The sequence below is a fragment of the Leucoraja erinacea genome, chromosome 24 (genome assembly GCF_028641065.1).
Source record: "Leucoraja erinacea ecotype New England chromosome 24, Leri_hhj_1, whole genome shotgun sequence".
NCBI lineage: Eukaryota > Metazoa > Chordata > Chondrichthyes > Rajiformes > Rajidae > Leucoraja > Leucoraja erinaceus.
This window is the reverse complement of record NC_073400.1, coordinates 26386657-26413984: the sequence shown is the minus strand read 5'-3', so window position 1 is coordinate 26413984 and position 27328 is coordinate 26386657. Positions and strand designations below refer to the sequence as shown.

Genomic DNA, 27328 nt, shown 5'->3' with positions numbered 1-27328 from the left:
CAGATTACCCACTGATTTTATGGACTAGAGACTTGGGTTAATAAATTGCACCTTCAAATTAAAAATAGGTTTCGTAGCTTATCCGTTAAGTTAAGAGATGCAGCGTAGAAACAGGCCCTTCGGCCCACCGAGTCCACGCCGACCATCGATCACCCGTTCACACTAGTTCGACACTATCCCACTTTCCCATCTCCCTCACAGGGCAATTTACAGAGGCCAATGAACCTACAAACCCACACATCTTTGGTATGTGGGTGGAAACCGGAGGACCCGGGAAAAACCCACGCAGATCATAAGCAGAACATACGAACTCCGTACGGACAGCACCCGTAGTCGGGATTGAACCCGGGCCTCCGGTGCTGTAAGGAAGCAACTGTACCCCTGTTCCACCGTGCCGCTCCTGGGCCATTGCACCGCCCACCATTAGTTTACAACAGCTTAATACATTTTTCCAAAGATTGCTCTTGAAATTTCTCCCATGTATAGGGTTGGGTTTTTTCACAAACGCTTGCAGCTTGGGTGTAATCTCGTTATTGCGTGTGCATGGATTTTGTTTCTCTAGACTGTTTTGAAGGGCTCTTTAGATGATTTATGTTGTCAAAGGTACTGTGTAGGAACAAGCTGTTATGTCTTTCATCAGAACTCTTTCTCAATCCTGGCAAAGGATCTTAAATCTTAACTAATTTGAGGAAGGACATCCTTGTGACTGAGGCAGTGCAGCGTAGGTTCACGAGATTGATCCCTGGGATAGCGGGACTCATATGAGGAAAGATTGAAAAGACAGTTAATCTTGCCTGTATTCACTGGAGTTTAGAAGGATGAGGGGGATCCTTTGTAGAAACATATAGAATTATAAAAGGACTGGGGAAGCTAGATGCAGTAGAAATGTTTCCAGTGTTGGGCAAGTCCAGAACCAGGGGGCCACAGTCTTAGAATAAAGGGGAGGCCATTTAAGACTGAGGTGAGAAAAAACTTTTTCACCAAGAGAGTTGTGAATTTGTGAAATTCCCTGCTCCAGAGGGCAGTGAAGGTCAAATCACTGGATGGATTTAAGAGAGAGTTAGATAGAGCTCTAGGGGCTAGTGGAATCAAGGGATAAGGGGAGAAGGCAGGCACGGGTTATTGATTGGGGACGATCAGCCATGATCACAATGAATTAGCGGTGCTGGCTCGAAGGGCCGAATGGCCTCCTCCTGCACCTATTTTCGATGTTTCTATGTTTACTCTTTTTCTCTTTTCACGGAGGCTGCCTGACCTATTGAACTTTTAAAGCATTTTTCTGTTTTTTTATTTCAGCTATGCAGTATCTGCAGTTTTCTTTTAATTGACATTGTTGTTCAAAAAGTTTATTTTCAGTTTCTGGGTGCAGTGTGCTCCTGATCTCTGCTCTGGGGGTGGGGTGGGGGTGGGAGGGGGGAGTGCGGAGAATGAACCAGGTAACTCAGACATCAAGCCTAACAAGCTTGACCAAGGTGAGATCAAATCATTGAAGCATGAATGGAACCACGGAGGCATGGTGGCGCAGCGGTAGAGTTGCTGCCTTACAGCGCTCACAGCACCAGAGACCCAAGTTCGATTCTGACTGCGGGTGCTGTCTGCTCCGAGTTTTTAGTGACGTTCTCCCCATGACCTGCGTGGGTTTCCCTGGGTGCTCCGGTTTCCTCCCACACTCCAAAGACGTGCAGGTTTGTAGGTTAATTGGCTTCAGTAAAAAAAATTAAATTGTCTCTAGTGTGTAGGATAGTGCTAGTGTATGTGGATCGCTGGTAGTTGTGGACGAAGGGCCTGTTTCTGAGCTGTATCCTTAAACTAAAGTAAACCAAAGCAATGTCAATGGACAACTGTCTTTCAATGCAACAGCCCACCCTTCTCCCACAGTCATGTTTGTGCCACTAAGAATCTTGAAAAGGAGCATGCAATCTACAACGATGTGTCTGACACTATCCTAAACTGATATCTATTGAAGGATCCTGATGGATTTCATCCCAGGGCCATAAAAGAAGTGAGCAGTGGGGTAATTAATGCATTGGTTTTAATTAGTTCAGCACAATGCCGCAGCGAAGAGCTTCAAGGACGGTCTCGACACCCGAAGTCACCCGTGCCTTCTCTCCAGTGATGCTGCCTGTCCCGCTGAGTTACTCAGGCTTGTTGTGTCTTTCTTCCTCACACCGCCAGAGACTCGGGTTCGATCCTGACTACGGGTGCTGTCTAAGTGGAGTTTGCACGTTCTCCCCGTGACCGCGTGGGTTTTCTCCGCGATCTTTGGTTCCAAAGACGTCCAGGTTTGTAAGTTATTTTGTTTGGTGTACGTAAAAAAATGGTCTCTAGTGTGTGTAGGGTGGTGTTAATGTGCGGGGATCGCTGACCGGTGCGGACTCGATGGGCCGAAGGGCCTGTTTCCGAGCTGTATCCCTAATCTAAAGTAGTTCTAGTTTATGGACACACTATCCTGGCTTATGGATAGACAATAATTTAGCTAATGGAATGACACTACCATAGCTTTTGGATGGACTACCCTAGCACATGGAAGGACAATATCCTAAATTATGGATAGACTCTACCCTTGTTTATGGATTGACAATCCAAGACTAGGGTGTGACGGTTCCCTAGTGCATGAACGGACAACACCCTAGCTTATTATGGGCAGCCAGTATCCTATCTTGCGTTATTCCTATAGAAACTTACAAAATTCTTAAGGGGTTGGACAGGCTAGATGCAGGAAGATTATTCCCGATGTTGGGGAAGTCCAGAACAAGGGGTCACAGTTTAAGGATAAGAGGGAAGTCCGAGATGAGAAAATCATTTTTTACACAGAGAGGGGTGAATCTGTGGAATTCTCTGCCACAGAAGGTAATTGAGGCCAGTTCATTGGCTATATTTAAGAGGGAGTTAGATGTGGCCCTTGTGGCTAAAGGGATCAGGGGGTATGGAGAGAAGGCAGGGATGGGATACTGAGTTGGATGATCAGCCATGATCATATTGAATGGCGGTGCAGGCTCGAAGGGCCGAATGGCCTACTCCTGCACCTATTTTCTATGTTTCTATGTTGCGTTCGAGAGACTGATGTACCCGACCACTACTCCCACCCTCTTATGTCCTTGATGAGACTATCATCAGAACCGATGCATGTAAAACTCTGCTGTGAGAATGGTCGGGCAGGTTTGCTGACCTGAGTTAGGTAGGCTGGCGTGAGCGATGAGGCTGGCAAGGGGGGGCTGGGTAAGGCGAGGGGGCTGGGGTCACTGCTGGTGATGACCAGTGTGGGCGTGAGTTCCAGCTCCCTGGGCTTCTTCGACCGGCCCTTCTGGTGCCTGGCCTCCGCGCCGTCCAGCGACAGGTCCTCGCCGTCCGACGAGGTCACGGGCCCCGGGGCCGGGCCGTCTGGTGGCTCCGCGGCCAGCTCCGCCTCGACGGGCAACTGGGAGGGAGCGTCGAAGGAGGAAGCCAAGAGCGGGGAGCCGGGGCTCAGGGGGAGAGGCGCCGAAGGCGAGTCGGAGGAGACGGGCGGGGCGGCGGTGAAGGAGGTCACCACGGTCGGCACGGAGAGCGTCTCTTCAGCCGCCTCTGGCGTGGGCGGGGCCACCGTGAGGGCGGGGATCACCGAGGCCTCCGCCCCGGGCGGCGGAGACAACCTTTTTGGCGGGTTGGTGACAAACTTAATGACCGTCACGGGCTCCTGACCCGGGGGCTGCTTCTTCTCCTCCAGCATCTTCTCCGCAGGGTTCTCCACCTTGATGGACTTGAAGATGTTCGGGTTGGCTTGCAAGGAGTTCAAGGTGAAGGAAGAATAGAGACCTGAGCGGATGTAATCGTTGCGGCTGGAGACCTTGGAGGAGGACGGAACTCCTTTCTCCAGGGTGAGGTTCTCCTTGTCCTTCTGTGGTCTACTCATCTCCGGCAGGTTGGATTCGACCCCGCTCTCAGTCTTGCCCACCACATTGCCATCCATCTTCAGAATCTCCGGGTAGCACACGAACTTGTACACAAACTTCTGCCCGTTCACCTTTTTAATAATGTTCTGTGGATTGAGCATTAATAAAAAAACAAAAGAGTGAATAAAATATACATCTGGCTGTTTGTCAAATCCCAATTAGCCCCTTGTAAAAACATATGGTTGTAAATTCGGAGTTAACCAGACCACGGCTGTTATCAGGCACAGTGGCGTAGCAGTAGAGTTGCTGCCTTACAGTGCTTGCAGCGCCGGAGACCTGGGTTCGATCCCGACTACAGGTGCTGTCTGTACAGAGTTTGTACATTCTCCCAATGACCGCTTGGGTTTTCTCCGAGATCTTCGGTTTCCTCCCACACTCCAAAGATGTACAGGTTTGTAGGTAAATTGGCTTGGTAAATGTAACAATTATCCCAAGTGTGTGTAGGATGGTGTTAATATGATCACTCATCGGTGGCGCTGACCCGGTGGGCCGAAGGGCCTGTTTCCGCGCTGTATCTCTAAACTAAACTGAACCATCCTACCTCAACCAGGGAAAGGTCCTGAACTACAATCAGGCTATCTATGATCAGACATTACTGGCTTTATATTGCACTAAACGTTATTCCCTTATCATGTATCACTACTATGAATGGCTCGATTGTAATCATGTGCAGTCTTTCCGCTGTCTGGTTAGCGAAAACCAACAAATGCTTTTCACTATACCTCGGTACACGTAACAATAAACTAAACTGAAACTGAATCATTTACGTGGAAAGTAGTATGACATGTAATTAAAAGGGATAGACAGAATATGATGGGGAGCAGCGGTAGAGTTGTTGCCTTACTGCAGCAGAGCCCTGGGTTCGAACCCGACCACGGGCGCAGTGTGTACAGAGTTTGTACGTTTTCCCTGTGACCATGTGGGTTTTCTCCAGGTGCTCCGGTTACCCACTACACTCCAAAAACGTGCAAGTTCGTAGGTTAATTAGCTTCTGTAAATTGTCCCTAGTATGTAGGGTAGAACTAGTGTGCTGGTGACCGCTGGTTGGCGTGGACTCGGTGGGCCGAATGGCCTGTTTCCATGCTGTATCTCTAAACTAACCTAAGGTGGGACTAGTGCAGATTAGGCGTGTTGGTCACCATGGGCAAGTTGGGCTGAAGTACCTGTTTTCACACTGTACCGGATCATAAGCTCATAACTTCGAGGGGCAGAATTAGGTCATTTGGCCCATCGGGTTCACTCCGCCATTCAATCATGGTTGATCTATCTTTCCCATTCTCCTGCCTTCTCCACATAACCCCTGACACCCCAACTAATCAAGAATCTGACAAACTCTGCCTTAAAACTATCAATTGACAGTCTCCACAGTCGCCTGTGGCAATGAATTCCACAGATTCACCGCTCACTGACTAAAGAAATTCCTGCTCATCTCCTTTCTAAAGGTACATCCTTTTATTCTGAGGTTATGGGCTCTGGTCCTAGACTCTCCCACTGGTGGAAATGTCCTCTCCACATCCACGCTATCCAAGCCTTTCACTATTCAGTAAGTTTCAATGAGGGTCCCCCTCATCCTTCTAAAATCTAGTGAGTAGAGGCCCAGTGCCCTCAAATGCTTAACATATGTTAACCCAATCATTCCTGGGATAATTCTCATAAGCCTCCTCTGGACCCTCTCCAACGGCAGTGCATCCTTCCACAGAAATTGGTGCCAAAACTGCTCACAATACTCCAAATGTCGTCTGACCAATACCTTATAAAGTCTCAGCATTACATCCCTGTTTTTGTATTCTAGCCCTCCCAAAATAAATGTTAGCATTGTATGGAGTTTGTACGTTCTCCCCGTGACCTGCGTGGGTTTTCTCCGAGATGTTCGGTTTCCTCCCACACTCCAAAGGCGTACAGGTTTGTTGGCTTGGTACAAATGTAAATTGTCCCTAGTGTGTGTAGGGTAGTGTTAATGTGCGGGGATCACTGGTCGGTGCGGACTCGGTGGGCACTCTAAAACCAAGGTGGCACGAGTGCAGATGGGACAAGTTGGCCAGCATGGGCAAGTTGGGCTGAAGGGCCTGTTTCCACCCCGTGCAACGCTGTTTACAAGAATGATCCCATGAAAGAGTAGGTTGACCTATGATGAGCGTTTGTCGATACTGGGCCTGTACTCGCTGGAGTTTAGAAGAGTTTAGAGAGGACCTCATTAAAATGTACAGAATAGTGAAAGGCTAGTGAAAGAGTGGATGTGGAGAGGATGTTTCCACTAATGGGAGAGTAGAAGTCATAGCCTCATTATGAAAGGACATTCTTGTAGGAAGGAGATTAGGTTAAATTTCTTTAGTCAGAGGGTGGTGAATCTGTGGAATTCTTTGCCACAGAAAGCTGTGGAGGCCAAGTCAGTGGATATTTTTTAAGGCAGAGATAGATAGATTCTTGATTAGCACTGGTGTCAAAGGTTCTGGGGAGAAGGCAGGAGAATGGGGTTAGGAGGGAGAGATAGATTAGCCATGATTGAATGGCGGAGTAGACTTGATGGGCCGAATGGTCTAATTCTGCTCCTACCACATATGATCTTATGCTCCGATGAAATTAAACAACAGAGCAGATAAAATACAGCACTTTCTTGCATCCGTATATATATTTTGTGTATGTTACGTAAGTAGATACATATATTTAAACAAACAAGCAGAGAACAAAAGGTGCATGTTTGATGTATAATATTTTAAAAGGAAGGTAATTCTGAATGAGTGGTTAAAATTTTGTGATCTCTGATTTTCCACCTCAAAAAGTAGCCGGCTTTCCTGGAGTATATAGTGGTAGCTAGCATTTCGGGGGAGAAAAGATCCGTTTATACTGATATTTAATTGATTTGTACTGCAATCAAATGGTCTTATAACAAGGCTGTTGCGTTAATATTGTAACTTTTCCACACATTGTGTGGGTTAAATCCATTCTTTGAATCAAATAAAATTATAAAATAAACTTAGAAACATATAAAATTATAAAAGGACTGGACAAGCTAGATGCAGGAAAAATGTTGGGCAAGTCCAGAACTAGGGGCCACTGTCTTAGAATAAAGGGGAGGTCATTTAAGACTGAGGTGAGAAAAAACTTTTTCACCCAGAGAGTTGTGAATTTATGGAATTCCCTGCCACAGAGGGCAGTGGAGGCCAAGTCACTGGATGGATTTAAGAGAGAGTTAGATAGAGCTCTAGGGGCTAGTGGAGTCAAGGGATATGGGGAGAAGGCAGGCATGGGTTATTGATTGGGGACGATCAGCCATGATCACAATGAATGGCTCGGCTCGAAGGGCCGAATGCCCTCCTCTTGCACCTAGTTTCAGTGTAAATCAATTCTTGATGGGCCGAAGGGCCTAATTTTACTCCTATCATTTATGACCTTATGACTATTATAAGTAGAAATAACGGCAGTACCTTGTCATAATAATAGCGCAACGCTCGGCTCAGCTTATCGTAGTTCATGTTGGGTTTGTTCTTGCGAAAGCCCCAGAGTTTGGCCACGTCCTCGGCCTTCAGCAGCTTGAACTCTCCATCGTTCGACGTCCAGCGGATCAGGTGGTTGTTCTTGGGCTCCAGGAGCAGCTGCAGCAAGAACTGCCACAGGGTGATGGTGTTGTCCATGGTTGGTACTGCCACCTGCTGAACACGCACAAGGGCCTGGTTAGCAACCTATACTCACACACACACACCTCAGCACTCGAACGAACCAACAAACGCCACCTGCCTCCATCTCTGCAGGGAGATATGCCTGAGGGGACTGGGGCACAATAATCAGGTGTATGAGGACACTTTTTCCAGTGAGATTGAGTCATAGTAACCATACCTTTCTTCATAGGTAGATTAAAAATGGTGGAAAAACTCAGCGGGTGAGGCAGCGTCTATGGAGCGATGGAAATAGGCGACGCTTCGGGTCGAGACCCTTCTTCAGACTGATGTGAGGGTGGTGGGGGCGGGAAGAAGAAAGGAAGAGGCGGGGACAGTGGGCTGTGGGAGAGCTGGGAAGGGTAGGGGAAAGAGGGAGAAGGCAAGGACTACCTGAAATTGGAGATGTCAATGTTCATACCGCTGGGGTGCAACCTTTCTTTATGAGCTTTCTTCATGAAGACCTTTCTTCATGATCACTGGGTCAAAATCTCAGAGGTCATAGAGTGATTCAATGTGGAAACAGGCCCTTCGGCCCAACTTACCCACACCAACCAACATATCCCATCTACACTAGTCCCACCTGCCTGCATTTGGCCCATATCCCTCTCAAACTGTCCTTCCAAAGCACTGCTGTAGGACTTGTCTCAAATATCTCCTCCGGCAGCTCGTTCTATACATCCACCACACTTTGTATGAAAAAGTTGCCCCTCAGGTTCCTATTAAATCTTTTCCCCCCTCACCTTAAACCTATGTCCGCTGGGTCTCGATTCCCCTACTCTGGGCAACAGACTCTGTACGTCTACGCGAACTATTCCTCTTTTGATTTTGTACACCTCTGTAAGATCGCCACTCATCCTCCTGCGCTCCAAGGAATAGTGTCCTAGCCTGCTCAACCTCTCCCTATAGCTCAGGCCCTCTAGCCCTGGCAACATCCTCGTAAATTCTCTCTGCACCATTTCTAACGTGAACACCAAGTTTCGGGCCGAGACCCTTCTTCAGTGCCGGCTCTGACTTGTTCTGTACCTTTTCACTATGTCGCTCTTCCAGGGAGATGCTAAATGCATTTCGTTGTCTCTGTACTGTACACTGACAATGACAATTAAAATTGAATCTGAATCTGAATCTGAATCTTCATACCTCTAGTTTCCCTCTCCCCCGACTCTGAGTCTGAAGAAAATACATCAGGAGGTGCAACACCAGAGCCAATAAAATCATGGGAGACCCCTTCCACACCTGCAATGGACTGTTCCAGCTGCTACGGTCAAACGCCTCCATTGCCATGCTGTGAGAACGGAGAGATTGAGAAGAAGCTTCTTTCCCAGAGGCCATGAGGACTGTAAACTCCTATCTCACCAGGAACTAACTTTACTGAACCACTCTACTGCTTTTTTTTTTTTAATTGCTGTTTTTTTCCCTTTTTCCTTCCGCCCACAATATTTAATATGTAAAAGAATATGTGATTCTGTTCCATTCTGTTGGTAGTTTGTCTGGTTGTTTGTTTGTTTGTCTTTTTGCACAAAGTCCGCGGGCATTGGCACTTTTCATTTCACTGCACATCTCGTATGTGTATGTGACGAATAAACTTGACTTGACTTGACTTGACTTGACTTGGTCTCGCCCCGAAACGTCACCTATTCCTTTTCTCCAGAGATGCTGCCTGACCCGCTGAGTTACCCCAGCATTATTGTGTCTGTCTGTAGTTCAGTTTCATTTAGTTTACTGTCAAGTTGTACACTGTCCAGTCAGTGGAAAGACTACACATAATTACAACCATGCCGTCCATGTATCTGAGATAACTTTCCGTTATCAGTCTGAAGAAGGGTCTCGACCCTAAAACGTCACCCGTTCCTTCTCTCCAGAGACGCTACCTGTCCCCGCTGTGTTACTCCAGCACTTTGTGTCTATTTTCCATTCTCACAGCAAGGTTAAAGCTCGCTGTGATTGCAGCTATTTGGCGCATGCATATCCATGTCCCATCTTACTAATTACCCTTGATACAAGAGTGTAGAGTCCTGGATATGGCATCCGAGGAACAGTCTACATTTAAGCACTTGGCAAATCCTCAAATATTGCACAGTTCAAGGGCAAATATCTGGCGTCCAGCAGCTATTATTGTTGTGCGGGTGACGTTGGAGTAAACATGGCCAAACTAAATATAGACCGGGTTAAACAAAAAGGTTATGTTGTGGCACGATTCATGGAGGACTCTGACCCCTCTACTTTCCACTGTGTCAAACAGAGCAGAACTCAGAAAGTGTTTGGGGCGGCACGGTGGCGCAGCGGTAGAGTTGCTGCCTCACTGCGCCAGAGCCCCAGGTTCAATCCTGACAAGGGGCGCTGTCTGTACGGATTTTGTACGTTCTCCCCATTTACGACCTGCGTGGGTTTTCTCCAGGAGCTCTGGTTTCCTACCACATTTTCTCAAGGAAACTTACTTTTAATGTATTTAGTTTCTAGTTTAGAGATACAGTGCGGAGGCAGGAACTTCGGCCGAACCGAGTCCGCAACGGCCACCGTTGACATGTGCATACTAGCACTATAATCCACCCACTCGGGACAAGTCAATTAACCTACAATCCTGTCCACGTGGTCACAGGCAGATCGGACAAACTCCGTACAGACAGTGCCTGTGGTCAGGATCGAACCTGGGTCTCTGGCACTGTAAGTCATCAACTCTACCACTGCGCCACCAATCCTTCAGCTTGATGAACATACTCTTGGTGGAAAGGATGGGGCGGGCGAAATCATTGCGGGGGGAGGGGGGGGGGGGGCGATAGGCTAGTGTCAGGGGGGAGAAAGGGAAAGTGTTTGTAGAAGTTGCCTAAAATTGGAGAATTAATTGTTCACACCAGTGGGTTGGAAGCTGGCCCAGTGGAATATGCGCCACTGTTGCTCTGGGACTCTGCCTAGTTCAGGGCAATTCCCCCTCCCCCTGGAGCAGCCAAAACCCCTTCAAATTTGCCCCCAGAGTCTCCAAGAACCGAGGTAAATTGTACCCAAGAAAGTTCCTGGGAGGCAACGGAAGAAGGGTCTCGACCCGAAATGTCACCCATTCCTTTCTCCAGTGATGCTCTCTGACCCTCTGAGTTACTCCAGCTTTTTGTGTCTATCCTGGGTGGCAATGATGTCCTCATCATTTCCTAGGTCATTTAATGTATTAAGAGTCAAACAGTGTGAAACAGGCCTTTCTGCCCACCTTGCCCACACCGACCAACTTGTCCCGTCTACATGAGTCCCAATATCCCTCTCGACCTGTCCTATCCATGTACATGTCCAAGTTTTTTTTAAACGTTGTGATAGAACCAGCCTCAACAACTTCCTCCGGCAGCTCGTTCCATACACCCACCTCCCTTTATGTAAAAAAGGTTTGCCCTGTGGTCCTTATTAAATCTTTCCCCCTGATATTAAAGCTATGTCCTCTGGTTCTTGATTTCCCTACACCAGGTGATAAACAGTGCAGTGGCCCAATCTATTCCAATTGGTATTGGTGATAAAAACAAAATTGAAAACTGAAAATAAAGGGCATTTGGAGCAGGTGGTCACACGATGGAAAATCTAGTGTCTCTATCCAGAATTAGCAATGTAATCCTACTCAACTCTCTCTCCCTCTCTCAAGCCTGAATTAATCTCGGATGGTGTGGCACAAAATGCTGGAGTAACTCAGCGGATTTGGCGGCATCTCTGGAGAAGGTAGACACAAAATGCTGGAGTAACTCAGCAGGTCAGGCAGCATCTTTGGAGAGAAGGAATGGGTGACGGGTCGGTTCGAGACCCTTCCAGGTCGAAACTGAGATTCAGGGAAGAGGGAAACATAGAGATATGGAAGGGGAAGGTGTGAAAACAAGAGATCAAAGAGGATGAGTTTGAGGAAAATGTCAAATGGATCATTGTTAGCTGAGGGTAAGGTGACAGCGAGGCACACAATCAGTAAAATTTAATCAAGAGGACAGTGAAACTAGTCGGAGAACTAAGATCGGGGAGGGATGGAGAAAGCATGGGTTACTTGAAAGTTGGAGATGTCAACTATTGGCTTGTAAGCTGTCCAAGCAAAATATAAGGTGCTGTTCCTCCAATTTGCGTTGGGCCTCGGGCTGACAGAGAAGAGGCCTAGAAAGGTTAAACTGGGAATGGGAGGGAGAGTTAAAGTATTTAGCAACAAGGGAGATCAGGTAGTCCCAGGCGGACAGAGCGGAGGTGTGGAATTCTTTAAACCATGTCACCTCACTTTTGCTCATGATAGTCGCATGTTGGCTGGGTAAATCAGTCTGGGAACTGATCCTTGTTTCCATTTGTTCTCCAATACTGAAAGAGCCAATATTCATCGGTCATCTCCTCATTCCTTAAGGGGGCAGTGAACGTTATCCCTGAGGCATTACTAATGTTGGGATAACCCAGCACTTCACTGCAATTATAAAGAAAGCCCATCAACGCCTTTACCTCTTCAGAAAATTGAGGTGTGCAGCAGAGAGCATATTGACTGGTTGAATCACGGCCTGGTTCAGCAACTCGAACGCCCAGGAACAAGTTTGCAAAAAGTGGTGAACACTGCCCGGTCCATCACGGGGGTACTGACCTCCCCACCATCGAAGAGATCAACAGGAATCTCTGCCTCAAAAAGTCAGCTAGCATCATTAGGGACCCACTCCCCCTACCAACCCTCACGGTCCCTCAGATCCACATCAGCCGGTCTCCTCTCCATCCACAAGTCCAACCTCCGCAGTTTTGGGAACAGAGCCTTCTCCAAGGCAGCTCCCAGGCTCTGGAACTCCCTCCCCCAACAGATCCGCAATTCCGTGTCCATCACCATCTTCCAGTCCCGCCTCAAGACCCATCTCTTCACCTCTGCATATCCTTAGCCCCACGTCTCCCTCCCTTTTCATCTGTGCATTAATTGCCTCATATTGTGTTTTGTATTGAATTCTGTCTTTACTTTGTGTACTAGTCATGTCTCTACTATTTATTTCATTCCCCTTACATGTTTTTCCTCTACCTGCTAAATTTTTGTAAGGTGTCCTTGAGACTCTTGAAAGGCGCCCATAAATAAAATTTATTATTATTATTATCACCTTGGCCATTCTCTCATTTTACTCCTGCCATCAGGAAGAAGGTACAGGAGCCCGAAAACAGTTCCCAACAACCATCGGGCTGTTAAACACTACATCTAAACTCCGAACTACAAACTGCCTTGTAGAAACAAATATCTGATCGACCAAAGATAGCATAGACACAAACTGCTGGAGTAACTCAGCAGATCAGGAGAACAAGAATGTGTGACGTTTCAGATGTGAAGAAGGGCCCTGACCCTAAACACCACCCATCCTTTTTCTCCAGAGATGCTGCCTGACCCGCTGATTCCTCCAGCACTGTGTCTTCAGTTCAAGATTGCATCATCTGTAGTTCCTCCAGCCTCCTGCAAGAAGTCCCAGCTGTTATCAGGCAACTGAACCATTCTACCACAACTAGAGAGCAGTCCTGAGCTACCATCTACCTCATTGGTGATCCTTGCACTATCTTTGATCGGTCTTTACTGGCTTAATCTTGTACTAAACGTTATTCCCTTCATCATGTATTTGTACACTGTGAATGGCTCAATTGTAATCATGTATAGACACAAAATGCCGGAGTAACTGAGCGGAACAGATAGCATCTCTGGAGAGAAGGAATGGGTGACGTTTCAGGTCGAGACCTTTCATTATTGTCGTTCCGCTGACTGGCTAGCACGCGGAAATGCTTTTCACTGTACGTGCACGTGTCAGTGCACGTGACAATAAACTAAACTGAACTGAAGTCGGTGTGTATTGGCTGTCAAATAAGCTAATGACTTCCTCCTTTTCCCTGCTTTCTCCTCTGCTTAATTGCCTCCACCCCACCCTACCAAGGTAGGTAGGACACACTGCGTGGACAGGAGCCAGACCAGCAGAACAGGCAAACGCAAGGGAGAGTAGATTCAAAGCAGATGGGTCTTGCAGAGACAAGTCCCAGTATTAAACTGGCAGCGTTTCAAAAGGAATCATGCAGGAACAAGACTCAGTCTCTGTGTATGGATGACTAAATATGGTGGCATGGTGGAGCAGTGATAGAGTTGCTGCCTTACAGCGCCAGAGACCCGGGTTCGATCCTGACTACGGGTGCTGTCCGTACGGAGTTTGCACGTTCTCCACGTGACCTGCGTGGGCTTCCTGCAAGATCTTCAGTTTCCTCCCACACTCCAAACTAGTACAAGTTGGCAGATGAATTGGCTTGGTATGAATGTAAAACTGTCCCTAGTGTGTGTAGGAAAGTGTCAGTGTGTGGGAATCGCCGGTCGGCGCGGACTCGGTGGGCCGAAGGGCCTGTTCCCGTGCTGTATCTCTAAACTAAACTAAACTATTGACTTCAGGGCACCTTGTGGACGGGGTACAGGAACAAGAGTTGTAATTCATCAGTCCCTGCCATCTGTGGAATTCATTGCCATAGAACGATGTGGAGGCCAATGGAAGCAATGGGGGAAGAAGGGGGGAGAAGGGGGGGGAGAAGGGGGGGGAGAAGGGGGGGGGAGAGAAGGGGGGGGGAGAAGGGGGGGGGAGAAGGGGGGGGGGGGGAGAAGGGGGGGGGGGGAGAGGGGGGGGGGGGGGGGGAGAAGGGGGGGAGAGAAGGGGGGAGAAGGGGGAGGGAAGGGGGGGGAAGGGGAGGGGGGGGGGGGGGGAGAGGGGGGGGGGGAAGGGGGGGAGAAGGGGGGGAGAAGAAGGGGGGGGAGAAGGGGGGGGAGAAGGGGGGGGAGAAGGGGGGGGAGAAATTGGGGGGGAGAAGGGGGGGGGGAGGGGGGGGGGGAGAAGGGGGGGAGAAGGGGGGGGAGAAGGGGGGGGAGAAGGGGGGGAGAAGGGGGGGAGAAGGGGGGGAGAAGGCAGACAACGTTTAATAAAGTTTAGCGGGCATTTAACATTACCAGTCGGTTTACTTACCTTTTTTTTCTCAACCAGCTTTACCTTCGACTACCTTCGATTGCCGTCGACTACCTACGATAGCATTACAACCTACCACGACCTACCTCGACTAAACCTACGAGTAAAAAAATATCGATTTTTTCCATGGCGACCTTTTTTTACTCAAGGGCATTTTTCAACAAAATGCAGCGACCTAGCTGAGGCCTCGAGTACGCGGGGACTACCCTTGAGCATGAAGGAGAGTTACAAAGACCTCCTAGGACCTCGTGTCGACCATGCTGCGAGTATGAGTCGAGGGCAAAGTGTTCTAAACTCGCAGTGGGACAAGCCCTTAAAGGTACAAAGGCTGAGCAGCAACATGGTCCGACGAGTGATGTCAGACTTGAATTGCTGGATTTATACAGGCAGAGTTACAAATTTAGCGAGATTTCCAAGCCACTCTGAGCAGATCGCAGCGTCGATGAGTCCAGACTTGGGAGGTCAGAGGTTAGAGGACGAACATCTTCGTAGAGTGCTGCTTTGACAAGTGTTATCTCAAAGGACGAGGTGCAAACAAGGCCACATGTTATCTACCATGGACCTCATCTACTGTACAGTGGGGACAACCAATGGCCTTATCTTTGTCAAAACTAACATTGAAAGTGGTTATGCTGATGGCGCTAATAACAGCCCAAAGAGTCCAGACACTACAAAAACTACGACTGGGCTACATGACCAGCAACACGAATGACATAACATTCGTTGTTAAGGACCTGATCAAACAGAGCAGGCCAGGAATGCCAAGGATGAAGATCCAGTTCCTGGCATATCCAGAGGACCAACGATTGTGTGTGGTAACACATTTACACCACTACCTGAGAGTCACGGAGCACCTCAGAGGCTCAGAACAATCGGTCCTCATCAGCCACAAGAAACCACACTGAAAGGTGTCAACACAAACTATCTCCAAATGTTTAAAGGAGGTAATGGTGGAAGCGGGAATAAATACTCATATCTTTAAATCTCACTCCACCAGGGCTGCATGTACGTCGGCAGCAAGAACGATGGACGTGCCCCTTGATGACATCCTAGCGGCTGCAGGAGGGGTGAACGAAAGAACGTTCCAGCGGTTTTATAACAAACCCATTATCGGACCAGGGGTATTTGCTCGTGCCATCTTAAGTTCTGTTACCTAGTTTTCCCACAGGTTCGGACAGGAAGCTAATAAAACATTTATTTTTCTTTATTTTAAAGCATCAGTGTCTTTACTAACTACGTTATGTCTGAATGCTTTAATAATACTCTCATCCATGGTCAATCCATTCAGTGTGTGACGCCTGGATTCGTAACCGGCGTGAAATCACAGAGCTTTGAAATCTTCACGTAGTCACTCACGTGACTCTGAAGTAAAATAGTAAGATTAAACGAGAAGTTACCAGTTTGAAGTTTGATCTCGATTTTATGAGGAGGTACGATGAGCGTTTACGTGCCCTCCACTCCCACCCTCATATTATCAAGGTCATATGGAAGTTCTAGTTTATCACAATCTTACTAATCTCGATTTAACACCGCTGCTTTGAAGATTGACGCGCACGCAGACGAACGGCCCTTCTTCACGTAATCGCTCATCGTAACACCTGCTTTGTTGTAGATTTCTTTATGCAGCTGGATATTCCATTTATATAATCTGCAATAAATCCCCATAAACTGTAACCAGGAAAATAACCCCATGCATTTTTTCCCCCCGGAATTTGCATTTGTGTGGAACGTTGCAGTAGATAATAAAGATAAGCCAAGGAGCAGCAATGTGTATATTATTGTTCAACTCCAATCCCCGGCTGTGGGACCAGCTGCAACTCATTGAGATCAGGGCGTTTCCCAGAAACACAAATGAAAACAAGCTTGGAAGTAAAAACAGAAAATGCAGGAAGCACACAGCTGCTCTGGCAGCATCTGTGGAAAGGGAAACGGGTCAGCATGGTGGCCCTGAGGATGTTTTGCTGCCTTGCACTCCAGAGACCCAGGTTCGATGCCCGACTACGGGTGCTGTCTGTGCAGGTTTGGCTGTACAGGGTATTGGTGAGACCACACCTAGAGTATTGCGTACAGTTTTGGTCTCCTAATCTGAGGAAAGACATTCTTGCCATAGAGGGGGTACAGAGAAGGTTCATCAGACTGATTCCTGGGATGTCAGGACTTTCATATGAGGAAAGACTGGATAGACTCGGCTTGTATTAGCTAGAATTTAGGAAATTGAGGGGGGATCTTATAGAAACTTACAAAATTCTTACAAAGGGGTTGGACAGGCTAGATGCAGGAAGATTGTTCCCGATGTTGGGGAAGTCCAGAACAAGGGGTCACAGTTTAAGGATAAGGGGGAATTCCTTTAGGACCGAGATGAGGAAAACATTTTTTACACAGAGAGTGGTGAATCTTTGGAATTCTCTGCCACAGAAGGTAGTTGAGGCCAGTTCATTGGCTATATTGAAGAGGGAGTTAGATGGGGCCCTTGTTGCGAAAGGGTTCAGGGGGTATGGAGAGAAGGCAGGTACAGGATACTGAGTTGATTGATCAGCCATGATCATATTGAATGGCGGTGCAGGCTCGAAGGGCCGAATGGCCTACTCCTGCACCTATTGTCTATGTTTCTATGTACAGAGTTCCTACGTTCTTCCTGTTTCTGTAGATTTGAGTATAGGAGCAGGGAGGTTCTACTGCAGTTGTACAGGGTCTTGGTGAGACCACACCTGGAGTATTGCGTACAGTTTTGGTCTCCAAATCTGAGGAAGGACATTATTGCCATAGAGGGAGTGCAGAGAAGGTTCACCAGACTGATTCCTGGGATGTCAGGACTGTCTTATGAAGAAAGACTGGATAGACTTGGTTTATACTCTCTAGAATTTAGGAGATTGAGAGGGGATCTTATAGAAACTTACAAAATTCTTAAGGGGTTGGACAGGCTAGATGCAGGAAGATTGCTCCCGATGTTTGGGGAAGTCCAGAACTAGGGGTCACATTCAACTCAGTATCATGATCAGCCATGATCATATTGAATAGCGGTGCAGGCTCGAAGGGCCGAATGGCCTACTCCTGCACCTATTGTCTATGTTTCTATGTTTCTCTGGGATCTCCGGTTTCCTCCCATATTCCACAGGTTTGTAGGCTTGGGATAAGTTTAAATTGTCCTAGTGTGTGTAGGATAGTGTTAATGTGCGGGGATCACTGGTCGGCACGTACTCGGGTGGGCCGAAGGGCCTGTTTCTGCGCTGTATCTCTAAAGTAAACTAAGAAACCGAATTAACGTTTGGTGACGAAGGCTGTTTATCAGACCAGGGGAAGGGGGAAGATCAAATGGGGGAAAATTGTGCAGCCAAAACAGGCCACATCCAGCCATGCAGCACTCAAACATCAGTCTAGTTGCTTTGCTAAAGGTTAGCTGCAGGAGGCACAACTGAGGCACTAAGGTGGACGGGAGAGGAGAGGGACGTCATGACCAAGGAAGGCAATGGCTGGAGGCCCCAGAGCAGCCTGGAGCTCGCCTGGGACGGGCCTCGCTCATCAGAACTAGAGTGCAGATTGGACTTTGGCAATGGTGCCTCTTGCATGCGGGCTCAATAGGCAGAGTTTGTACGTTCTCCCCATGACCGCGTGGGTTTTCTCCAGGTGCTCTGGTTTTCTCTCACACGTACAGGTTTGTAGGTTATTTGGCTTTAGTAAGTTGTAAAATTGTAAATGTGTGTTGGATAGTGCTAGTGTACAGGGATCGCTGGTCGGCGTGGACTCAGTGGGCAGAAGATCCTGTAATTCTAAGAAAAACTAAACAAAACTAAACTATTTCTGTACACTTTGCTAATTGGAGATGTGCTTAGATATGACAATACTTTACTGGACTATATGTAAGAAAATAATTTCACTGCGTGTTGTTTGCTGTAGAGATGCCGCCTTACAGCTTTAACAGCGCCAGAGACCCGGGTTCGATCGTGGCTACGAGTGCTGTCTGTACGGAGTTTGTACCTTCTCCCCTTGACTTTTGTGGGTTTTCTCCGAGATCTTCGGTTTCCTCCCACACTCCAAAGACATACAGGTTTGTTGGATAATTGGTTTGGTGTAAATGTAGAAATTGTCCCTCGTGTAGGATATTGTGAATGTTCGGGGATCGCTGGTCGGCACGGACTCGGTGGGCCGAAGGGCCTGTTTCTGCGCTGTATCTCTAAACTAAACTAAAACTAAATAAAAACACCGTTAACATGAAACCCACAATCCTATTGCAACGCAAAGTCTTCAAAAGCATCTCATGGACTAGAACGCACTTTGGAATATCCAGCAACAGTACAATATAAATCCTGTCTTGCTCAATGAGAGAATAATCTGATGTAATAAGTTAAGATTGGCATTAAACAATTAACATCGCATTAAAATAATCCAACAATCCAGTTGGACGCTGGTCAGAGTCCAAGAGTCTAAGAAAACAACGTTATCTCTTTGTAGAAACAAGGAACAAGGAACAGGAGAGTCCCTACCTTGCTTTGTCCCTCCCCACCTCCTCTAGCTTTCTCCCTCCCCCCACAATCAGTCTGAAGAAGGGCCACGAGCAGAAGCGTCACCTATCCACGTTCTCCAGAAATGCTGCCTGACCCGCTGAGTTACTCCAGTACTATGCGCCTTTTTAAGGTTGTGTCATTACGGGTTTCAAATTGGTCCTGTGCCGCCGAGAACGAACCTGTTCGCCTTTGGGACGTAGAAGGAAATCGGAGCACCCGGAGCAAATCCATGCGTTTGTAGGGAGAACTGACAAACTCCGCACAGACAGCACCCGTGGTCAGGATCGAACTCTGGTCTTTAGTCAGAGGGTAATTAATCTGTGGAACTCATTGCCACAGAGGGCTGCGGAGGCCAAGTCGGAGGATATTTTTAAGGCAGAGATAGACAGATATTTGATCGGAACGGGTGTCATGGGTCATGTTGAGAAGGAAGGAAATTGGGATTAGGACGCAGAGATCAGCCATGAATGAATGGCGGAGTAGAGTCGATGGGTCGCATGGCCTAGATCTCCTCCTATAACTTGTGAACTTGTCTCTGGCGCTGTGAGGCAGCAACTCTACCGCTGCGCCACCGTGCCGCCTTGAAATGGGCATTTTGTTTGTGTTTTGTTTTAAAAACACCTGGATGCCTGGAACTCTTGCCAGGGGTGGTGGTGAAGGCAGATACAATAGTGGCGTTCAAGAGGGAAGTGCAGGAACAGAGGGATATGTATGGGCAGATGAGATCAGTTCAACATGGCATCATGTTCGGCTACCACTGAAGGGCATGTCACACTGCCTTGATGTACTGTCCTATGTTCTATGTGCTATGGGACATCGAGAGGAGAGTTTTGGACAACCAACAACATTCAGAGTGAGAAAATGTGAAAGTGACAAGCAAACCATTGGAATTATCATATGGAATAACAAAATTCAAGCTAATTATTGAGATATATACTTTGCCATTTGGTCAGTGGATATTTTTAAGGCAGAGATAGATAGATTCTTGATTAGTACAGGTTATGGGGAGAAGGGGGGAGAATGGCAGTTAGGAGGGAGAGATGATTGAATGGTGGGGTAGACTTGATGGGCCAAATGGCCTAATTCTACTCCTATCACTTATGACATTATGACCTTGGGAAAAGCACACACCCATTCATATACACACACACAAAAATGTAGAAACAAAGAACTGCAGATGCTGGTTTATACTAAAGACAGACACAAAATGCTGGAGTATCTCAGCGGGTCAGGCAGCATCTCTGGAGTAGAAGGAAAACACTGATCTGTTTTGTAGTAAATGCCTACTATGTTCTGTGTGCTGAAGCAAAGCAAGAATTTCATTGTCCTATCAGGGTCACATGGCAATAAACTCACTTGAGCTTAAGATAGATAGATAGATCCTTTATTGTCATTCAGACCTTACGGTCTGAACGAAACTATGTTGCCTGCAGTCATACACAGAATCAATAATAACAAAACATACAATAAACACCAATTAAACATCCACCACAGTGAGTTCACCAAGCACATCCTCACTGTGATGGAGGCAAAGTCTTAGTTTCCATCTCTTCCCTCCTTGTTCTCCCTCTGCGCTGAGGCGGTCGATCCAGGCCGGAGATGCCGCTCTCCAGTCCAGCGGACCTCCGTGGTGATGTCGCCGCTGCCGATAGCCGGAACGCCATCCCCGCTCCGAGACGGCCCGCCACAGCATCAGCTCCGGGCCGCTGCCCCAGCTCCAGGCCGATGCCCCAGCTCCAGGCCGATGCCCCAGCTCCAGGTCGATGCCCCAGCTCCAGGTCGATGCCCCAGCTCCAGGTCGCCGCCCCAGCTCCAGATCCTGCAGTCTCCGCACCGGGCCGCTGCATGGATAGGTGACATTTCTAGTCGGGAAAAGGCTCTGAAGAAGGGTCCTGACCCGAAACGTCACCCATCCGTGTTCTCCAGAGATGCTGCCTGACCCGCTGAGTTACTCCAGTGCTCTGTCTCTATCATTCATACACAAACGGTGTTTGGATTTGAGTGACTTCCTTGCTGGCTCAGAAGCACACCACGAGGCAATGAAAGCCAGATGCAATTACATTTGCAGATTGCATGGTGCACCAAGGCTTTCCTTTCAGTGCCTCACAAGCTAGTCAGCTGGGAAATCACTGAACTCTCAGGATCTACAGCGCGGTTGTGGTTTGCCCAAGATGGCTTCATCCATTGAGGAGAATTGATGTAACACTGACAGGATTCTAAACTCCATACTGTTTGAATACGGCTCTGCATCCAATTAAACGTTTGTTCTGCTAACTGTACTCAGCCTGAAAACATCCAGGCAGGCCTGCAGACTCTCAAACTCTGTAACGGCACGGTGGCACAGCGGTAGAGTTGCTGCCTCACAGCGCCAGAGACCCGAGTGCGATCCTGACTAGGGATGCTGTCTGTGTGGAGTTTTCACGTTCTCCCTCCGACTGCATGGGTTTGCTCTGGTTTCCGCCCGCATTCCAAAAACGGGTAGGTAAATTGGCCCCTGTAAAATTGCCCCTGATGCGCAGGGAGTGGATGCGAAAGTGGAATAACATCGAACCAGTGTGAGCGGCTGATCGATGGTCGGCGTGGGCTCGGTGGGCCGAAGGGCCTGTTTCAAAGCTGTACCGTTCAACCAATTGCACACAGTCGTGGCAGGAGTGTAAAGAATGATGCCTTTGTTGTACAATGACTGCTGACCCAGTATTAGTGAGTGTAAATCTGTTGGCTTCTCATGTGAACACAACAGGGCCACTCAATTCAATGTTTCAATCCAATGACATTTTATTGTCACATATGCCGAGGTCCAGTGAAATTCTTTGTATAATTGCATTCAACCCGGTAAAATCACACAGCTGACAAAGTTTTGACAAAGTTCTTAGTTCTTATCTTGTGCAGCGGCAAACCAGGCCTCCCTGGCCGTGCTCTATGTTCTTGTCGCCCCCTCCCAATGGGTCTCCCATGGTCGTTGGCACCCCCCACCGTTCCCGCTTCCCCTCCCCCTCCGTTCCCTCTTTGGTCTTGGCAGCTCCCCACTGGGCAAATATCGGTGTGCGCACATTGAAAAAATAATAATCATTGTGGATGCTTTCAGGGCCTGTACCACTTACGTGATTTTGTTTGGGTGACTGCCGGCACCCGTCATAGTCACAGCAGGTCACCGAATATTTTCAACATGTTGAAAATCCAGCAGCGACCAGAAAAAGGTACGACTCTTTGGGCGACTACGCACGACCAAACAGGCGTCACCCCGCAACATGTCTGGGAATTGAGTCTGGTGCCAAACTGTCAACTCTGTATACTGTCTCGGTGTACCACCCACCGCTGTACACTAGCACTGTATCTGAGGTGCTTTTCTAAGATGTATCCACATGTTCATGTATAGTGACACTTGTACTGAACTGTATACAAACATGAATTTCACTGTTCCTCAGTCAGTGCATGCAACAAATAAGGAACCATTGAACCATTGTAAATGGGTGCGTGATGGATGGTTGGCAGAAAGGGTCACTTTCTGTGCTCTGTGACTGTAGAATCTGCCCCTTGGCACCTTCTCGAAGGACTCCTTGACTCACACACGCACTGGAGTGAAAAATGCTGATTTCTCTTACAATGCAATGAACCACAAGCTCTTCTTAGGTTCATAAGTTATAGGAAACAAATTAGGCCCATCGAGTCTATCTTTCCCTCATCACCCCATTCTCCTGCCTTCTCCCCATAATCCCTGACACCCATACTAGTCAATAATCTATCTATCTGTGCTTTGAAACTACTATCTATCTTCGAAAATATCAAATGACTTGGCCTCTACAGCCATTCTATGGTAATGTATTCTGCAGGTTCACCACCATCTGAAGGTACGTCCTTTTATTCTGAGACTGTGCCTGCCGGTCCTAGACTCTCCCACTAATGGAAATATACCTCTCTACTTCTACTCTATCTAGGTCTTTCACTGATTGGTGAGTTTCATTGAGAGTCCACCCCCTCATCCTTCCAAATTGAGATTATCAGCAAAGGTACTTTTGCAACGTTTGAGAGACATTTGGACAAATACATGCATAAGACAGGTTTAGAGACTATATGGGCCAAACCCAGGCAGGTGGGACTGGCGTAGGTCGGCGTGGGCAAGTTGGGCCAAAGGGCCTATTTCAACGCTGTATGACTCTGATGTTTAGAGGGCCAGATAGAAGCGAACACGCTAAGATACAGAGCAATCATGATCTCACTCAATAACCAAGCAGAGCTATTGGCCCTGTTCTCGCTAGAGGTTAGAAGGATGAGGGGGTACCTCGTTGAAACTTACCGAATAGTGAAAGGCTTGGATAGAGTGGATGCAGAGAGGATGCTTCCACTAGTGGGAGAGTCTAGGACTAGAGGTTGAAGCCTCAGAATTAAAATACGATCCTTTGGGAAGGGAGATGAGGAAGAATTTCTTTAGTCAGAGGGTGGTGAATCTGTGGAATTCTATGCCACACATGGGTATTTTTAAGGCAGAGATAGATAGATTCTTGATTAGTATGGGTGTCGGGAGTTATGGGAAGAAGGCAGGAGAATTTCAGTATAGGAGTAAAGAGGTTCTTCTGCTGTTGTATAGGGCTCTGGTGAGACCACATCTGGAGTATTGTGTACAGTTTTGGTCCCCTAATTTGAGGAAGGACATCCTTGTGATTGAGGTAGTGCAGCGTAGGTTCACGAGTTTGATCCCTGGGATGGTGGGACTGTCATATGAGGAAAGATTGAAAAGACTAGGCTTGTATTCACTGGAGTTTAGAAGGATGGGGGGGATCTTATAGAAACATATAAAATTATAAAAGGACTAGACAAGCTAGATGCAGGAAAAATGTTCCCAATGTTGGGTGAGTCCGGAACCAAGGACCACAGTCTTAGAATAAAGGTGAGGTAATTTAAGACTGAGATGATAAAAAACTTTTTTAACCAAAGAGTTGTGAATTTATGGAATTCCCTGCCACAGAGGGCAGTGGAGGCCAAATCACTGGATGGATTTAAGAGAGAGTTTGATAGAGCTCTAGGGGCTAGTTGGGTCAAGGGATATGGGGAGAAGGCAAGCACGAGTTATTGAATGGGGACGATCAGCCACGATCACAATGAATGGCGGTGCTGGCTCGAGGGGCCGAATGGCCTCCTCCTGCACCTATTTTCTATGTTTCTAATGGGGTTAGGAGGGAGAGATAGATCAGCCATGATTGGATTGCGGAGTAGACTTGATGGGCAGAATGGCCTACTTCTGCTCCTATCACTTGTGACCTTATGAGAACCAAAGGCTGAATGATCAACATCAGCCAAACCCTTTCCCTTTCCTTTAACTAGGGTTACACATTTAGCTCCACACTTTCACACGCAGAAACGGAAACAACTGTTCGCCAATAAATATTGATAACTTTCTGCCCATTCTTTAACCATGTTTTATTTTGTTCATTTGTATCTATTATTTTAAGGCAGCGAACAGCTACTGTACAAGGACTATAGCAATAAACATTTAGACAGGTACATGGATAGTGTAGGGAGGAAATGCATATGCGGATGTGTTTAAGAAGGAACTGCAGATGCTGGAAAATCGAAGGTAGACAAAAATGCTGGAGAAACTCCGCGGGTGCAGCAGCATCTATGGAGCGAAGGAAATGGGCAACGTTTCGGGCCTGAAGAAGGGTTTCGGCCCGAAACGTTGCCTATTCCCTTCGCTCCATAGATGCTGCTGCACCCGCTGAGTTTCTCCAGCATTTTTGTGTACCTGCAGATGCGGATGCTGGTTTACACCGAAGATAGACCCAAATTATGGAGTAACTCAGCGGGACAGGCAGCATCTCTGGAGAGGTGGAATGGGTGACGTTTCGGGTCGAGACCCTTCTTCAGACTCAAAAAATATCATGGATAGGACAGGTTTAGATGGATGCTGGCCAAACGCTGGGACGTGGCACTAGTGCAGACGGGACGTGTTGGTCGGTGTGGACAAGTTGTGCCGAAGGGCCTGTTTCCACGTTGTACGATTTTAATGACAGGAACCGCGTTAAACTGCGGGAAACTGATCATCAACCTTACAGTTGTATTACGATATTACACCTGACACGGCCTTTAATATATGGACACTTGGCTGCAACTATTAACTGGAGAGAAATGGGTGACGTTTCTGGAGTCTGAAGAAAGGTCTCGACCTATTCCTTTTCTCCAGAGATGCTGCCTGACCCGCTGTACAACTCCAGCATATTGCGTCTATCTATCTTCGGTGTAAACCAGCGTCTGCAGTTCCTATTGACTTCCCGCCCATTCACTTTATATTAGCGCCAGCTCCCATTTTATTATCTTCACTGTATTAAAAAAAAAAACGTGGTGATATGTACTGTTAAAAATAATGTTTGTGTGGGTGTGTAAGATAATCGAGCTGCCAGCCTCGCTGGCGCTGATTTCTGCCATTACTTTTCAGCGTTTTCCCACCCACTTCATCATGTCAATGCCTGGCACCGGCTGCGAGTCCCAGCGCTTGGGCGCCGAGTGTCAGGTGAGGCGATTGTCTCGGGCACCAGGTCGAAAATCAGGCCAACTTTGACATAAGGGAGTTTCAAATGTTATTCCCTTGCTCCCCCATTCCCTAAAACGACCCACACAACGCACAATATCCCGCGTTGGCATGACCACGGGTGCATGTGAATCTCAGTGGCGTTTACAGCCATTTTAGAAACTCACAGACAGCCAGCTGTGTGTGTGTGTGTGCGTCTCTGTCTCTCTGTCTCTCTGTCCCTCTGTCTCTCTCCCTCTGTCTGTCTGTCTGTCCCTCTCTCTCTCTCTCTCTGTCTGTCTCTCTCTCTTTCTCTCTCTCTCTCTCTCTCTATCTGCCGGTCTTTCGCTGCCTGTGTGTGTGTGTGTGTGTGTGTGTAAGCTTCGCTGCCAGAGTCCAGCTCCTGTCTCATACCACGCCCATTCACTACCAGTAGCTGTTGCCAACCCTAAAATCAGATCCACCACACCTCCAGTGTCAATGTGTAACCCTAAAACCCAGGGAGAAACTACAAATCCACCTTTTTAATAACGAGAGGGAAGTAACCAGGAGACAACAAGATGAAATACAAACCTGCAGATCTGTATTCGGGCCTGCAGAAGGCCCAGATATCAGAGTGAGGGGTCCGAGTTAATAAATCTAGCTCGCCTATTCAAACATGATTGTATCATCCTGTTTTTAAAAACAATCGCCCGCATCCTCTCACTTTATTTTATGCTCTTTAATCAGTCATTCGCCAAGCCTCGAATTAACCACTTCACCACAAGCAAGGGAGCCCACAGCTTCACCACAAACAAGGAGTCGACAGCTGAGATCGATTTCGCTACATTCGCCAGCTCGATACATTTTTAATACAACTGTCACCCCGCTCTTCGACAAAAAGATACATTTTTGTCACAAGAGGCGGCAACAAACGGTAGATGGAAACATTGTTGCAAGGCGTCGAGTTGCAACAGCGAAAAACGGACACAAGGCACAAGACACTCACCCCAACTCCAGCGAGTTCCTGCAATTATTGCGATCGCCAGTTCCGAGGTGATCATGCTATTTTGAAAATAGTAAAGTCAAATTCGAATTAGATTTCGCGGCCACAGAAAAGCCTCTGCGGTCGTTTTGTAGGAGGCTGTGGGGGGAGTGGAGAGGAAGAAGAAGGAGCGATTGTGGGTAAAGGTTGCATTTCCTCTCTGTGTTTGAGACTCCGGTCGCCCTCTCTGCTCCCACCGCTCAATGTCAGCCTGGTCGGTTTCTCGCCGTCTCCAGTTGCAGGTTAATTTCACGTTAATTTCCCCTCGTTGATTTCACGGCGCCCGCTGTCTCCGGGGGGTTTTCACCAGCGCGGGAGAGAAGGGCTTGGAGGCTTCCTCGCTCCTACTCCCTGACTACGACAATCTAGTCAGGACTTTAAGGATTCTCCTCCCACCTTTCTATTTTTATTTTTGTTTTGCTTCACGCTCTCCCTCTATCCCTCGCCCACACAGGAGGGGCACGGAGTCTCCACAATCTCTCCATCGCTCAACAACTCTCCACTGAGTTGTTTTCTGCCAGGTTTCTCCCCGCCCCTCTCTTCCCCGCCCCTTTCTCTCCACTAATCGACCCCCGCCGCGGTTTTTAGGAGCTGTCAGACGACTGCGGGATTCCGCGGTCTCCTGAACACGCCCCCTGTTTCACTCGTAGCGTTACGATGGAGATTCGTAACCAACAGATACCTCGGCTGTTGTACTATTAAGACCACTGTCGCTTGCGACCCCGCTGTCGGTCGGTAGATTTGAACTTGTTACAAGAACATTAAGCAAGA

At 47.8% G+C, this 27328-nt stretch overlaps 1 protein-coding gene across 2 annotated transcripts in view; it reads right to left on the bottom strand.

Moving 5' to 3' along the window:
- The window catches only part of elk4 (ETS transcription factor ELK4), a 34460-nt gene extending 7391 nt beyond the window's left edge, over window positions 1-27069 (bottom strand). Inside the window, exons 1-3 of one of the 2 annotated variants that reach the window (XM_055654868.1) lie at window positions 26522-27069; window positions 7358-7582; window positions 3170-4018 (exon numbers count right to left, since the gene is read on the bottom strand). In XM_055654868.1, the coding sequence (XP_055510843.1) occupies window positions 3170-4018; window positions 7358-7564 (1056 nt within the window). In that variant the 5' untranslated portion in view covers window positions 7565-7582; window positions 26522-27069. The remainder of the gene's footprint in view (window positions 1-3169; window positions 4019-7357; window positions 7583-26521) is intronic. The other variant, XM_055654867.1, reaches the window with a different exon arrangement.
- Between the last annotated feature and the right edge of the window lie 259 nt (window positions 27070-27328).